This window comes from Nerophis ophidion, linkage group LG24, assembly GCF_033978795.1.
Source record: "Nerophis ophidion isolate RoL-2023_Sa linkage group LG24, RoL_Noph_v1.0, whole genome shotgun sequence".
Lineage (NCBI taxonomy): Eukaryota > Metazoa > Chordata > Actinopteri > Syngnathiformes > Syngnathidae > Nerophis > Nerophis ophidion.
In genome coordinates this window covers 4433640-4449765 of record NC_084634.1, presented here as the reverse complement: position 1 = coordinate 4449765, position 16126 = coordinate 4433640, and the positions used below count along the sequence as shown (strand labels likewise).

The following is a 16126-nucleotide window of genomic DNA, read 5'->3' as shown; positions in this document are numbered from 1 at the left end:
ATGTCGTAGAGACATGAAACAAAAACTTCGATGTATATCTGACTTAGACCTAGATTTCATACTCTGACATCCTTCAGCAAAAATCAACAGGAAGTTGGCAAAAACCCCTTCAAAACAAAAGTTTCCTAAAAAAAATTAATTTTTGCCTCTTTGAGATGTAATTTGACCCCCTTAAAATGCTTCAAAACTCACCCAATTTAAAACACACATCAGGACTGGCGAAAATTGCAATCTAATCAAAAACCCAAAACTCAAAATTGTGCTATAGCGCCCCCTAGGAAAAAACACGGACACAACTGCTTGTAACTTCCGTTGGGAATGTCGTAGAGACATGAAACAAAAACCTCTATGTAGGTCTGACTTAGACCTAGATTTCATACACTGACATCCTTCAGCAAAAATCAACAGGAAGTTGGCAAAAACCCCTTCAAAACAAAAGTTTCCTAAAAAATGTCATTTTTGCCTCTTTGAGCAGTAATTTCACCCCCTTAAAATGCTTCAAAACTCACCAAACTGGACACACACATCAGGACTGGTGAAAATTGCAATCTAATCAAAAACCCAAAACTCAAAATTGCGCTCTAGCGCCCCCTAGGAAAAAACACGGACAAAACTGCTTGTAACGTCCGTTGGGAATGTCGTAGAGACATGAAACAAAAACCTCGATGTATATCTGACTTAGACCTAGATTTCATACTCTGACATCCTTCAGCAAAAATCAACAGGAAGTTGGCAAAAACCCCTTCAAAACAAAAGTTTCCTAAAAAAAATTAATTTTTGCCTCTTTGAGCTGTAATTTGACCCCCTTAAAATGCTTCAAAACTCACCCAATTTAAAACACACATCAGGACTGGCGAAAATTGCAATCTAATCAAAAACCCAAAACTCAAAATTGCGCTCTAGCGCCCCCTAGGAAAAAACACGGACAAAACTGCTTGTAACTTCCGTTGGGAATGTCGTAGAGACATGAAACAAAAACCTCTATGTAGGTCTGACTTAGACCTAGATTTCATACACTGACTTCCTTCAGCAAAAATCCACAGAAAGTTGGCAAAACCCCCTTCAAAACAAAAGTTTCCTAAAAAAATTTCATTTTTGCCTCTTTGAGCAGTAATTTGACCCCCTTAAAATGCTTCAAAACTTACCAAACTGGACACACACATCAGGACTGGCGAAAATTGCAATCTAATCAAAAACCCAAAACTCAAAATTGCGCTCTAGCGCCCCCTAGGAAAAAACACGGACAAAACTGCTTGTAACTTCCGTTGGGAATGTCGTAAAGACATGAAACAAAAACCTCGATGTATATCTGACTTAGACCTAGATTTCATACTCTGACATCCTTCAGCAAAAATCAACAGGAAGTTGGCAAAAACCCCTTCAAAACAAAAGTTTCCTAAAAAAAATTAATTTTTGCCTCTTTGAGCAGTAATTTGACCCCCTTAAAATGCTTCAAAACTCACCAAACTGAACACACACATCAGGACTGGCGAAAATTGCAATCTAATCAAAACCCCAAAACTCGAAATTGCGCTCTAGCGCCCCCTAGGAAAAAACACGGACAAAACTGCTTGTAACTTCCGTTGGGAATGTCGTAGAGGCATGAAACAAAAACCTCTATGTAGGTCTAACTTAGACCTAGATTTCATACTCTGACTTCCTTCAGCAAAAATCCACAGGAAGTTGGCAAAACCCCCTTCAAAACAAAAGTTTCCTAAAAAAATGTCATTTTTGCCTCTTTGAGCAGTAATTTGACCCCCTTAAAATGCTTCAAAACTTACCAAACTGGACACACACATCAGGACTGGCGAAAATTGCAATCTATTAAAAAAAAAAACGAACACCAAAACTCCGATATTTTTACTGTTTTTTTTGTTTAAAAATTTCAGAATTGTGCTTTTTCCCGACATTTTTACTGTTGTTTTTCTGTTTGTTTATAAATTTCAGAATTTTTCTCTTTTTTTCCGACATTTTTACTGTTATTTTTTGTTGTTTGTTTAAACATTTCAGAATTTTGCTCTTTTTTCCAACATTTTTACAGGTTTTTTTTGGTTGTTGTTTAAAATTTTCCGAATTTTGCTCTTTTTTCCCGACATTTTTACTGTTATTTTTTTTGTTTAAACATTTTAGACTTTTGCTCCTTTTTCCTTACATTTTTACTGTTTAGTTTTTTTTTTGAAAATTTCTGAATTTTTTTTTTTTTTTGTACATTTTCACTGTTATTTTTTTGTTTGTTTAAACATTTCAGAATTTTGCTCTTTTTTTCAACATTTTTACAGTTATGTTTTTGCTGTTTAAAAATTTAAAAATTTTGCAAATTTTTTCTTAAATTTTTCGTGTTACTTTTTTTTGTTTTGTTTTTTTAATTCAGAATTTTGATATTTTTCCCCCGACATTCATACTGTTATTTTTTTTTTGTTTTAAATTCAGAATTTGGATGTTTTATATGACATTTTGCTGTTATTTTTTGGTTTGTTTAAAAATGTCCGAATTTTGCAATTTTTTTCCGACATTTTTACTATTAGTATTATTTTTTCCAATATATGTTATTTGGAAAATACGCAACTTTTTTTTTTTTTACCTTTTTGCGCAAAGCATCAGTATTGACTGCATATCGCCGATACCAGCCTGAATCTTACTCGGTATCGGATCGGGGAGATATCGCTATATCGCATGCGAGTGGAATATCACTAAAGCGAGTTTTGGAGGGATAGTGTTGTTGTGTTTTGCAACGGTTCCCACGGCAAAATCCCACGCACGCTCATTTCCAACGTGGCGTGTATTTTATTGATATTAATTGCGGCGTGTGACGACATCAAAGGCGTGAAAATGAGCAGCTTGAAAAGTGAGGTTTGGAGAGAGATGACTAGATGACAGTGGAATGACGTCATCGCCCTAATATGGAGGTGAGCAGCCCAACAGGAAGTAGTTGACACTCAACAGGGATAAAAAACAAAACAAAAGTTTGCCTCAACTTGGATCACCCTGACATTACTCGTGCACGCGGCCACGTGCACGCCCGCCATAATAAGCCACTTGGAAGAAAAGGCTTCATAATGAGGGATGCGAGTTCTGATTGGACCGCTTATATCCAAGTGACGTCACCCCCATACCCCCTCCCAGAACACCCCCCCCCTCCCAACAAGTTGTATAATTGTTTAAAAATTTCAGAATTTTGCTCTTTTTTCCGAAATTTTTACTGTTATTTTTTGTTGTTTGTTTAAAAATTTCAGAATGTTGCTCTTTTTTCAGACATTTTTACTGTTAGTTTTTGTTGTTTGTTTAAAAATTTCAGAATGTTGCTCTTTTTTCCGAAATTTTTACTGTTAGTTTTTGTTGTTTGTTTAAAAAATTCTGAATTTTGCTATTTTTTCCCAGCAGTTTTAGTTTTTAGTTTTTTTGTTAGAAAAGTTCTGAATTTATCTATTTTTTTCTGACATTTTTACTGTTGTTTTTTTGTTGTTTAAAAGTTTCAGAATGTTGCTCTTTTTTACCCACATTTTTACTGTTTATTTTTTTTTTTTTTTCAGAATGTTGGTCTTTTTTTCCTGACATTTTTAGTGTTTATTTTGTTTAAAAACGTCAGAATTTTCTTTTTTTCCGACATTTTTACAGTTTTTTTTGTTTGTTTAAAAAATTCAGAATGTTGCTATTTTTTCTGACATCTTTACTGTTATTTTGTTTGTTTGTTTAAAAATTGTAGGATTTAGCTCTTTTTCACCGATATTTTTACTGTTTTTTTTTTTGTTTAAAAATTTCAGAATTTAGATTTTTTCTTTCTGACATTTTTACTTTCTTTTGTTTTGTTTAAAAATTTTCAGAATTGTGATCATTTTTTTCTGACATTTTTACAGTTATTTTTTGTTGTTTGCTTAAAAAATTCAGAATTTTGCTATTTTTTTCCCAGCATTTTTACTGTTTAGTTTTTGTGTTTGAAAATTTCTCAATTTTGCCATTTTTTCTGACATTCTTACTGTTATTTTTTTGTTGTTGTTTAAAAATTTCAAATTTTTTCTCTTTTTTTCTGACATTCTTACTGTTATTTTTTTGTTGTTGTTTAAAAAATTCAGAATTGGTTTATTTCTACATTTTTACCGTTAATTTTTTGTTTTGTTTTTATAAATTTCAGAATTTTGTTTTTTCGACATTTTTACTGTTATTTTTTGTTGTTTGCTTAAAACTTTCAGAATTTTACTCTTTTTTTCCCCCAACATTTTTACTGTTATTTTTTTTGTTGTTAAAAAATTTCAGAATTTTGCACTTTTTTTCCAACATTTTTACTGTTATTTTTTTTGTTTGTTTAAAAAATTGGAGAGAGATGACTAGATGACAGTGAAATGACGTCATCGCCCTAATATGGAGGTGAGCAGCCCAACAGGAAGTAGTTGACACTCAACAGGGATAAAAAACTAAACAAAAGTTTGCCTCAACTTGGATCACCCTGACATTACTCGTGCACGCGGCCACATGCACGCGCACCATAATAAGCCACTTGGAAGAAAAGGCTTCATAATGAGAGATGCGAGTTCTGATTGGACCGCTTATATCCAAGTGACGTCACCCCCATACACCCTCCTAGAACACAACCCCCCCCCCCCATATATGAGGACACCGCAGCTCTTTTCGGATCATCTACCGGACTGAGTCCAGCTGGGAGTCTCTGCAAGTCTCTCCAGGTCTCTGCTCGTCTCTCCACGTTCTTCCAGCGGCACACACAGCGACGAAGACCCGCCTTAAAGAGCGCCAATCCCGGTGAGTAACAACCGCAGCACCTCGTCGCGCACATGCTCAAAAAACTACATTTTTGGGGGGCTATAAAGTTGTAAAACAGACGTAAACACTCTGGGCATGCGCAGGAGATTGTGCGTGACGTGCACAGAGAGTGTTTTGGTGTGTGCGGGCGTGCACGTTTTTCACCTCGTTGCACGGCGGAGACTACAACCGGAAGTAGGAGATGTCAACAATGTACAAAATAAAAGATGCACACAGGAGGAGCAATTTTAAGTACTGACAAAACACAACATTTAAGGAAGTACAGGCGATTAAGTAGAGTATATGACTAATGTCAAACTATTTCTAGGACGTGGAAGCGAGAACTGCCGCCGGAAGTAGGATATTTCAAAATAAAAGACAAAAAGGCAACAAACTATTTTAAGTACATACAAAAAAAGACAATATTTAAGGAAGTAGAGGCGATTAAGACAGCCGGAAGTAGAATATATCACTAATGTAAAATGTCAAACTATTTATAGGACGTGGAAGCGAGAAGTATTACCGGAAGTAGAACATTTCAAAATAAAAGATGAAAACGCGGCGAGCAATTTAAGTACAGATAAAAAAAAAAGATCATATTTAACGAAGTAGAAGTAGAATATATCACTAATGTAAAATGTCAAACTATTTATAGGACGTGGAAGCGAGAACTACTGCCGGAAGTAGGACATTTCAAAATAAAAGAGGAAAACGCGGCGAGCAATTTAAGTAACAGACAAAAAAGATCATATTTAAGGAAGTAGAAGTAGAGTATATCACTAATGTAAAATGTCAAACTATTTATAGGACGTAGAAGCGAGAACTACCGCCGGAAGTAGGACATTTCAAAATAAAAGCTGTAAACGCATCGAGCAATTTAAGTACATACAAACAAAAGACAATATTTAAGGAAGTAGAGGCGATTAAGACAGCTGGAAGTAGAAAATGTCAAACTACTTATAGGACGTGGAAGCGAAAACTGCCGCCGGAAGTAAGACATTTCAAAATAAAAGATGAAAACCCGGTGAGCAATTTAAGTACAGATAAAAAAGATCATATTTAAGGAAGTAGAAGTAGAATATATCACTAATGTAAAATGTCAAACTATTTATAGGACGTGGAAGCGAGAACTACTACCGGAACCAGGACATTTCAAAATAAAAGCTGTAAACACGACAAGCAATTTAAGTACATACAAAAAAAAAAGACAATATTAAAGGAAGTAGAGGCGATTTAGACAGCTGGAAGTAGAATATATTAAAGGTAAGAACATAACAAGTACACATTAAAATAGGCGATAAATGATCAACAAAGTTGGAAACATGACTAAATAAAGTCAACGAGGTCCAAAAAGACTAATTAAGACGGCAGGAAGTGCGAGATGTCGCCGATGTAAAAGGAGCTTGTAACTTTGTACAAAATACGAGCTGACGGGCGAAAAACAACAGATAACAATCTAGGAAAATAACATTTGACTGAAAAGGGTTGGACAATGCGAAGTAGAAGACTTTAATGATGTTAAACGTCAAAAGATAACATTGAGGGATGTCGGAAAAAAACACCGGAAGTAGAAGATAACATCAACAATGTGCAAAATAAAGGATGAGGAGAGCGGAGTGGTAGTTGTCAAAAAATGTTCAATGTAAAATAAAATAAAGTACAAACTATACAAAACTACAAGGTGAAAGATGAAAAGTGATTTATTAAAACCAAAGTGGGGGACAAGGGAACATACGATTAATGGACAAAATAAAGAAAAATAAAAATTCCAGCCAGTAAATGAAAATTGAAAACGCATCGCAACAATTCACAAATGAAGAACGCAATTTATTTAGTTGTAAGAAATGAAGAAATAAAAAATGTTGAGACAACAACTCAATAAAAACGACTTCTCGGGACTCCGGAATGCAAAAGTGATAACCCTATACTTGAGAAAAGACTACCTGTCTAGCTCAAAGCCAACATTTGAGTTATGACTTAAAGCAGTTGTTTGCCAGACATTTACACACGAACATCTCCTTTTATGGTAATGCCGTGCTTTCCTGACTTAGCACACACACACAGGGACAACTAATAAAGCAACTTTTGGGTCGGCAAAGCGTCTCCGACGTCTCTTTTGATCCAACTGCGCCGCCGTGTCATCCAAGACCAATAATTCACGTCACGTACAAGAAAACACTTGGTGTATATTGTAGTTTTTCTTTGTCTCAATACTTCACACTTTTATACCCAGTCCTTCAAGTCACCTGTCGTCAGGTTGATCAAATTGATGAGCAGAGTGAAACAAGATTGTTCTTCTCGGTAAAGTGATTTGTTAAATGATCAATAAGGTCTGCTTATTAACCTGCTGGGTTATTTGTTTTCGACCCAAATGCTGGGTTGTGCCTGCTTGGGTCATATTTATGGGTTATTTCTAAGGAGTTGGGTAGATTTTAATTTTTTTGACCCAACCAGAGGCCAAGAATTGGTGGGCAGCCAAGGGTGGAGTCAGCTCTCTTGGTTGCTTTGTTGGGTCTGCTCCCCACACCCCAGCAGACTATGGCGTGTCCAAACTGGGTAGTTTTCAACCCACCGTTTTTTCGGGTGTTGTTGATTTTTGTGCTGTTTTTTCCCTCCCGCAGGCAACAAAGATGATGCTGCCGCTCACGTTAATCCTCCAGCTGGTCCTGGCGCCAACTCTCCTGGTAACTTCAACTCGAACTATTCACAGCCCGGAGACTCTCGTTTTTTTTCTTAACAAGTTTTCGCGTGTGCAGGCGGCCGGCAAGGACCGCTGGGACTCCTGGGGCGCGTACGGACAATGCAGTCGGACCTGCGGCGGCGGGGTGATGGTCAGGAGCAGACGCTGCATCACTCACAGGTACAATTGGGGCCCCGCCCCTCTTGAAATTGCTGTGTTGTGTTTTTGGTGAGTCCCCGTGTTTTGCAGGCAAAAAATTTTATTATTTTGGGGATCCCGAAAAATATTTCAAAGTTGAAAATCTAGCCCCTCCTACCAGTTTTTAACGTATTAACACGAAAATGGCGGGAGACGTCCATCATGACGCGACGCACAAAAAAGTCTCCGGAACCCAGACCCGAAAACAAACAGGAAGTCGGCCATCTTGGTTTTCGTCTTGCATTTTTCGGCGAAAAAAAGGGTTCATACTTCAACTAACTCCTCCTAGGGACTTTGACCAAATGAGTCGTGGTTAAAATGACAGATACTACACATATAGGTGGTGATGAATTGCGAACCTATTATTCGTACGTCATAAGATGTGGGCGTGGCATGGCGCCAAACTTAGCTCCGATGGTTTTTTCTCATTTTTCAGCGAAAAAAAGGGGTCGTACTTTAACATTTTTCGCCCACGGACTTTGACCAAATGAGTCGTGGTTAAAATGACAGATACTACACATATAGGTGATGATAAATTGCGAACCAATTTTACCGACACCACAAGATGTGGGCGTGGCATGGCGCCAAACTTAGCTCCGATGGTTTTTCCTCATTTTTCAGCGAAAAAAACAGGTCATACTTTAACAATTTTTGCCTAGGGACTTTTACCAAATAAGTCGTGGTTAAAATGACAGATACTACACATATAGGTGATGATCATTTGTGAAAAAAAAATTCTTACGTCATAAGATGTGGGCGTGGCATGGCGCCAAACTTAGCTCCAATGGTTTTTCCTCATTTTTCAGCAAAAAAAAGGGGTCGTACTTTAACAATTTTCGCCTAGGGACTTTGACCAAATTAGTCGTGGTTAAAATGACAGATACTACACATATAGGTGATGATAAATTGCGAACCAATTTTACCGACGCCATAAGTTGTGGGCGTGGCATGGCGCCAAACTTAGCTCCGATGGTTTTTTACCATATTTTGGGCAAAAAAAAGGGGTCGTACTTTAACAATTTTCACCTACGGACTTTGACCAAATTAGTCGTGGTTAAAATGACAGATACTACACATATAGGTGATGATAAATTGCGAACCAATTTTACCGACGCCATAAGTTGTGGGCGTGGCATGGCGCCAAACTTAGCTCCGATGGTTTTTTACCATATTTTGGGCAAAAAAAAGGGGTCGTACTTTAACAATTTTCACCTACGGACTTTGACCAAATTAGTCGTGGTTAAAATGACAGATACTACACATATAGGTGATGATAAATTGCGAACCAATTTTTCCTACGCCATAAGATGTGGGCGTGGCATGGCGCCAAACTTAGCTCGGATGGTTTTTTACCATTTTTTGGGCGAAAAAAAGGGGTCGTACTTTAACAATTTTCGCCTAGGGACTTTGACCAAATGAGTCACAGTTAAAATGACAGATACTACACATATAGGTGATGATAAATTGTCAACAAATTCTTCCTACGCCATAAGATGTGGGCGTGGCATGGCGCCAAACTTAGCTCTGATGGTTTTTTACCATTTTTTGGGCAAAAAAAAGGGGTCATACTTTAACAATTTTCGCCCAGGGACTTTGACCAAATGAGTCGTGGTTAAAATGACAGATACTACACATATAGGTGATGATAAATTGCGAACCAATTTTTCCTACGCCATAAGATGTGGGCGTGGCATGGCGCCAAACTTAGCTCCGATGGTTTTTTCTAATTTTTCAGCGAAAAAAAAGGGTCGCACTTTAACAATTTTCGCCTAGGGACTTTGACCAAATGAGTCGTGGTTAAGAAGACAGATACTACACATATAAGTGATGATAAATTGCAAAACATTTACTCCTACGCCATAAGATGTGGGCGTGGCATGGCGCCAAACTTAGCTCCGATGGTTTTTCCTCATTTTTCGGTGAAAAAAACGGGTCGTACTTTAACAATTTTCGCCTAGGGACTTTGACCAAATGAGTTGTGATTAAAATGACAGATACTACACATATAGGTGATGATAAATTGCGAACCAATTTTTCCTACGCCATAAGATGTGGGCGTGGCATGGCGCCAAACTTAGCTCCGATGGTTTTTTCTAATTTTTCAGCGAAAAAAAAGGGTCGCACTTTAACAATTTTCGCCTAGGGACTTTGACCAAATGAGTCGTGGTTAAGAAGACAGATACTTCACCTATAGGTGATGATATATTGCAAACTATTTACTCCTACGCCATAAGGTGTGGGCGTGGCATGGCGCCAAACTTAGCTCCGATGGTTTTTTACCATTTTTTGGGCGAAAAAAAGGGGTCGTACTTTAACAATTTTCGCCTAGGGACTTTGACCAAATGAGTCGTGGTTAAGAAGACAGATACTTCACCTATAGGTGATGATATATTGCAAACTATTTACTCCTACGCCATAAGGTGTGGGCGTGGCATGGCGCCAAACTTAGCTCCGATGGTTTTTTACCATTTTTTGGGCGAAAAAAAGGGGTCGTACTTCAACAATTTTCGCCTAGGGACTTTGACCAAATGAGTCGTGGTTAAAATGACAGATATTACACATATAGGTGATGATAAATTGCGAACCAATTTTACCGACGCCATAAGATATGGGCGTGGCATGGCACCAAACTTAGCTCCGATGTTTTTTTCTAATTTTTCAGCGAAAAAAAGGGGTCGCACTTTAACAATTTTCGCCTAGGGACTTTGACCAAATGAGTCGTGGTTAAAATGACAGATACTACACATATAGGTGATAATAAATTGCGAACCAATTTTACCGACGCCATAAGATATGGGCGTGGCATGGCACCAAACTTAGCTCCGATGTTTTTTTCAAATTTTTCAGCGAAAAAAAGGGGTCGCACTTTAACAATTTTCGCCTAGGGACTTTGACCAAATGAGTCGTGGTTAAAATGACAGATACTACACATATAGGTGATGATTAATTGCGAACCAATTATTCCTACGTCATAAGATGTGGGCGGGGCATGGCGCCAAACTTAGCTCCGATGGTTTTTTACCATTTTTGGGGCGAAAAAAAGGGGTCGTACTTTAACATTTTTCGCCTAGGGACTTTGACCAAATGAGTTGTGATTAAAATGACAGATACTACACATATAGGTGATGATAAATTGCAAACCATTTACTCCTACGCCATAAGATGTGGGCGTGGCATGGCACCAAACTTAGCTCCGATGGTTTTTTCTAATTTTTCAGCGAAAAAAAGGGGTCGCACTTTAACAATTTTCGCCTAGGGACTTTGACCAAATGAGTCACAGTTAAAATGACAGATACTACACATATAGGTGATGATAAATTGTCAACAAATTCTTCCTACGCCATAAGATGTGGGCGTGGTATGGCGCCAAACTTAGCTCTGATGGTTTTTTACCATTTTTTGGGCAAAAAAAAAGGGGTCATACTTTAACAATTTTCGCCCAGGGACTTTGACCAAATGAGTCGTGGTTAAAATGACAGATACTACACATATAGGTGATGATAAATTGCGAACACATTATTCCTACGCCATAAGATGTGGGCGTGGCATGGTGCCAAACTTAGCTCCGATGGTTTTTTCTAATTTTTCAGCGAAAAAAAGGGGTCGCACTTAAACAATTTTCGCCTAGGGACTTTGACCAAATGAGTCGTGGTTAAGAAGACAGATACTACACATATAGGTGTTGATCATTTGTGAAAAAAAAATTCTTACGTCATAAGATGTGGGCGTGGCATGGCGCCAAACTTAGCTCGGATGGTTTTTTACCATTTTTGGGGCGAAAAAAAGGGGTCGTACTTTAACATTTTTCGCCTAGGGACTTTGACCAAATGAGTTGTGATTAAAATGACAGATACTACACATATAGGTGATGATAAATTGCGAACCAATTTTTCCTACGCCATAAGATGTGGGCGTGGCATGGCGCCAAACTTAGCTCCGATGGTTTTTTCTAATTTTTCAGCGAAAAAAAAGGGTCGCACTTTAACAATTTTCGCCTAGGGACTTTGACCAAATGAGTCGTGGTTAAGAAGACAGATACTTCACCTATAGGTGATGATATATTGCAAACTATTTACTCCTACGCCATAAGGTGTGGGCGTGGCATGGCGCCAAACTTAGCTCCGATGGTTTTTTACCATTTTTTGGGCGAAAAAAAGGGGTCGTACTTTAACAATTTTCGCCTAGGGACTTTGACCAAATGAGTCGTGGTTAAGAAGACAGATACTTCACCTATAGGTGATGATATATTGCAAACTATTTACTCCTACGCCATAAGGTGTGGGCGTGGCATGGCGCCAAACTTAGCTCCGATGGTTTTTTACCATTTTTTGGGCGAAAAAAAGGGGTCGTACTTCAACAATTTTCGCCTAGGGACTTTGACCAAATGAGTCGTGGTTAAAATGACAGATATTACACATATAGGTGATGATAAATTGCGAACCAATTTTACCGACGCCATAAGATATGGGCGTGGCATGGCACCAAACTTAGCTCCGATGTTTTTTTCTAATTTTTCAGCGAAAAAAAGGGGTCGCACTTTAACAATTTTCGCCTAGGGACTTTGACCAAATGAGTCGTGGTTAAAATGACAGATACTACACATATAGGTGATAATAAATTGCGAACCAATTTTACCGACGCCATAAGATATGGGCGTGGCATGGCACCAAACTTAGCTCCGATGTTTTTTTCTAATTTTTCAGCGAAAAAAAGGGGTCGCACTTTAACAATTTTCGCCTAGGGACTTTGACCAAATGAGTCGTGGTTAAAATGACCGATACTACACATGTAGGTGATGATCATTTGTGAAAAAAAAATTCTTACGTCATATTATGTGGGCGTGGTATGGCGCCAAACTTAGCTCCGATGGTTTTTTACCATTTTTTTGGCGAAAAAATGGGGTCGTACTTTAACAATTTTCGCCTAGGGACTTTGACCAAATGAGTCGTGGTTAAAATGACAGATACTACACATATAGGTGATGATAAATTGCGAACCAATTATTCCTACGTCATAAGATGTGGGCGTGGCATGGCGCCAAACTTAGCTCCGATTATTTTTCGCCATTTTTTGGCAAAAAAAAGGGGTCATACTTTAACAATTTTCGCCTAGGGACTTTGACCAAATGAGTCGTGGTTAAAATGACAGATACTACACATATAGGTGATGATAAATTGCGAACCATTTACTCCTACGCCATAAGATGTGGGCGTGGCATGACGCCAAACTTAGCTCCGATTATTTTTCGCCATTTTTTGGCGAAAAAAAGGGGTCATACTTTAACAAATTCCTCCTATGGACTTTGACCAAACGAGTCGTGGTTAAAATGACAAATACTACACATATAGGTGATGATAAATTACGAACCATTTACTCCTACGCCATTAGATTTGGGCGTGGCATAGCGCCAAACTTAGCTCGGATGGTTTCTTACCATTTTTGGGGTGAAAAAAAGGGGTCATACTTTAACAATTTTCGCCTAGGGACTTTGACCAAATGAGTCACAGTTAAAATGACAGATACTACACATATAGGTGATGATAAATTGCGAACCATTTACTCCTACGCGATAAGATGTGGGCGTGGCATGGCGGCAAACTTAGCTCCAATGATTTTTCGCCATTTTTTGGCAACAAAAAAGGGGTCGTACTTTAACAATTTTCGCCTAGGGACTTTGACCAAATGAGTTGTGATTAAAATGACAGATACTACACATATAGGTGATGGTAAATTGCTTACCAATTTTTCCTACGTCATAAGATGTGGGCGTGGCATGGCGCCAAACTTTGCGCCGATGGTTTTTCCTCATTTTTCAGTGAAAAAAACGGGTTGTACTTTAACAATTTTCGCCTAGGGACTTTGACCAAATGAGTCACAGTTAAAATGACAGATACTACACATATAGGTGATGATAAATTGCGAACCATTTACTCCTACGTCATAAGATGTGGGCGTGGCATGGCGGCAAACTTAGCTCCGATGGTTTTTTACCATTTTTTCAGTGAAAAAAACGGGTCGTACTTTAACAATTTTCGCCTAGAAACTTTGACCAAATTAGTCGTGGTTAAAATGACAGACACTACACATATAGGTGATGATAAATTGCGAACCAATTTTACCGACGCCATAAGATGTGGGCGTGGCATGGCGCCAAACTTAGCTCCGATGGTTTTTTACCATTTTTTGGGCAAAAAAAAGGGGTCGTACTTTAACAATTTTCGCCCAGGGACTTTGACCAAATGAGTCGTGGTTAAAATGACAGATACTACACATATAGGTGATGATAAATTGCGAACCATGTACTCCTACGCCATAAGACGTGGGCGTGGCATGACGCCAAACTTAGCTCCGATTATTTTTCGCCATTTTTTGGCGAAAAAAAGGGGTCGCACTTTAACAATTTTCGCCTAGGGACTTTGACCAAATGAGTCGTGGTTAAAATGACAGATACTACACATATAGGTGATGATAAATTGCAAACCATTTACTCCTACGCCATAAGTTGTGGGCGTGGCATGGCGCCAAACTTAGCTCCGATGGTTTTTTACCATTTTTTGGCGGAAAAAACGTACTTTATAACATTTTTCGCCTAGGGACTTTGACCAAATGAGTCGTGGTTAAGAAGACAGATACTGCACATATAGGTGATGATAAATTGCGAACCAATGTTTCCTACGCCATAGGATGTGGGCGTGGCATGGTGCCAACTTTGCTCCGATGGTTTTTCCTAATTTTTCAGTGAAAAAAACGAGTCGTACTTTAACAATTTTCGCCTAGGGACTTTGACCAAATGAGTCGTGGTTAAGAAGACAGATACTACACATATAGGTGATGATAAATTGCGAACCATTTACTCCTACGCCATAAGATGTGGGCGTGGCATGGCGCCAAACTTAGCTCCGATGGTTTTTTACCATTTTTGGGGCGAAAAAAAGGGGTCGTACTTTAACAATTTTCGCCTAGGGACTTTGACCAAATGAGTCGTGGTTAAAATGACAGATACTACACATATAGGTGATGATAAATTGCGAACCAATGTTTCCTACGCCATAAGATGTGGGCGTGGTATGGCGCCAAACTTAGCTCCGATGTTTTTTTACCATTTTTGGGGCGAAAAAAAGGGGTCGTACTTTAACAATTTTCGCCGAGGGACTTTGACCAAATGAGTTGTGGTTAAAATGACAGATACTACACATATAGGTGATGATAAATTACGAACCAATGTTTCCTACGCCATAAGATGTGGGCGTGGTATGGCACCAAACTTAGCTCTTAGCTCCGATGGTTTTTTACCATTTTTTTTGCGAAAAAAAGGGCTCGTACTTTAACAATTTTCGCCTAGGGACTTTGACCAAATGAGTCACAGTTAAAATGACAGATACTACACATATAGGTGATGATAAATTGCGAACCATTTACTCCTACGCCATAAGATGTGGGCGTGGCATGGCGGCAAACTTAGCTCCGATGGTTTTTTACCATTTTTTGGGCAAAAAAATGGGGTCGTACTTTAACAATTTTCGCCGAGGGACTTTGACCAAATGAATTGTGGTTAAAATGACAGATACTACACATATAGGTGATGATAAATTGCGAACCAATTATTCCTATGCCATTAGATGTGGGCGTGGCATAGCGCCAAACTTAGCTCGGATGGTTTCTTACCATTGTTTGGGTGAAAAAAAGGGGTCATACTTTAACAATTTTCGCCTTGGGACTTTGACTAAATGAGTTGTGGTTAAAATGACAGACACTACACATATAGGTGATGATAAATTGCGAACCAATTATTCCTACGCCATAAGATGTGGGCGTGGTATGGCGCCAAACTTAGCTCCGATGGTTTTTTCAAATTTTTCAGCGAAAAAAAGGGGTCGCACTTTAACAATTTTCGCCTAGGGACTTTGACCAAATGAGTCGTGGTTAAGAAGACAGATACTACACATATAGGTGATGATAAATTGCGAACCAATGTTTCCTACGCCATAAGATGTGGGCGTGGCATGACACCAAACTTTGCTCCGATGGTTTTTCCTCATTTTACAGCGAAAAAAAGGGGTCGTACTTTAACAATTTTCGCCTAGGGACTTTGACCAAATGAGTTGTGGTTAAAATGACAGATACTACACATAACGGTAATGATAAATTGCGAACCAATTTTACCGACACCATAAGATGTGGGCGTGGCATGGCGGCAAAGTTTGCTCCAATGATTTTTCGCCATTTTTTGGCAACAAAAAAGGGGTCGCACTTTAACAATTTTCGCCTAGGGACTTTGACCAAATGAGTCGTGGTTAAGAAGACAGATACTACACATATAGGTGATGATAAATTGCGAACCAATGTTTCCTACGCCATAAGATGTGGGCGTGGCATGACACCAAACTTTGCTCCGATGGTTTTTCCTCATTTTACAGCGAAAAAAAGGGGTCGTACTTTAACAATTTTCGCCTAGGGACTTTGACCAAATGAGTTGTGGTTAAAATGACAGATACT

The 16126-nt window shown here is 38.5% G+C and overlaps 1 protein-coding gene across 1 annotated transcript in view; it reads left to right on the top strand.

The window, feature by feature from the left end:
* The first annotated feature begins 4599 nt into the window (after window positions 1–4599).
* Window positions 4600–16126, top strand: part of LOC133542390 (papilin-like) — a 40272-nt gene continuing 28745 nt past the window's right edge. Inside the window, exons 1-3 of the mRNA XM_061886450.1 lie at window positions 4600–4752; window positions 7374–7436; window positions 7509–7612. Coding sequence (XP_061742434.1) covers window positions 7383–7436; window positions 7509–7612 — 158 coding nt within the window. The 5' untranslated portion in view covers window positions 4600–4752; window positions 7374–7382. The remainder of the gene's footprint in view (window positions 4753–7373; window positions 7437–7508; window positions 7613–16126) is intronic.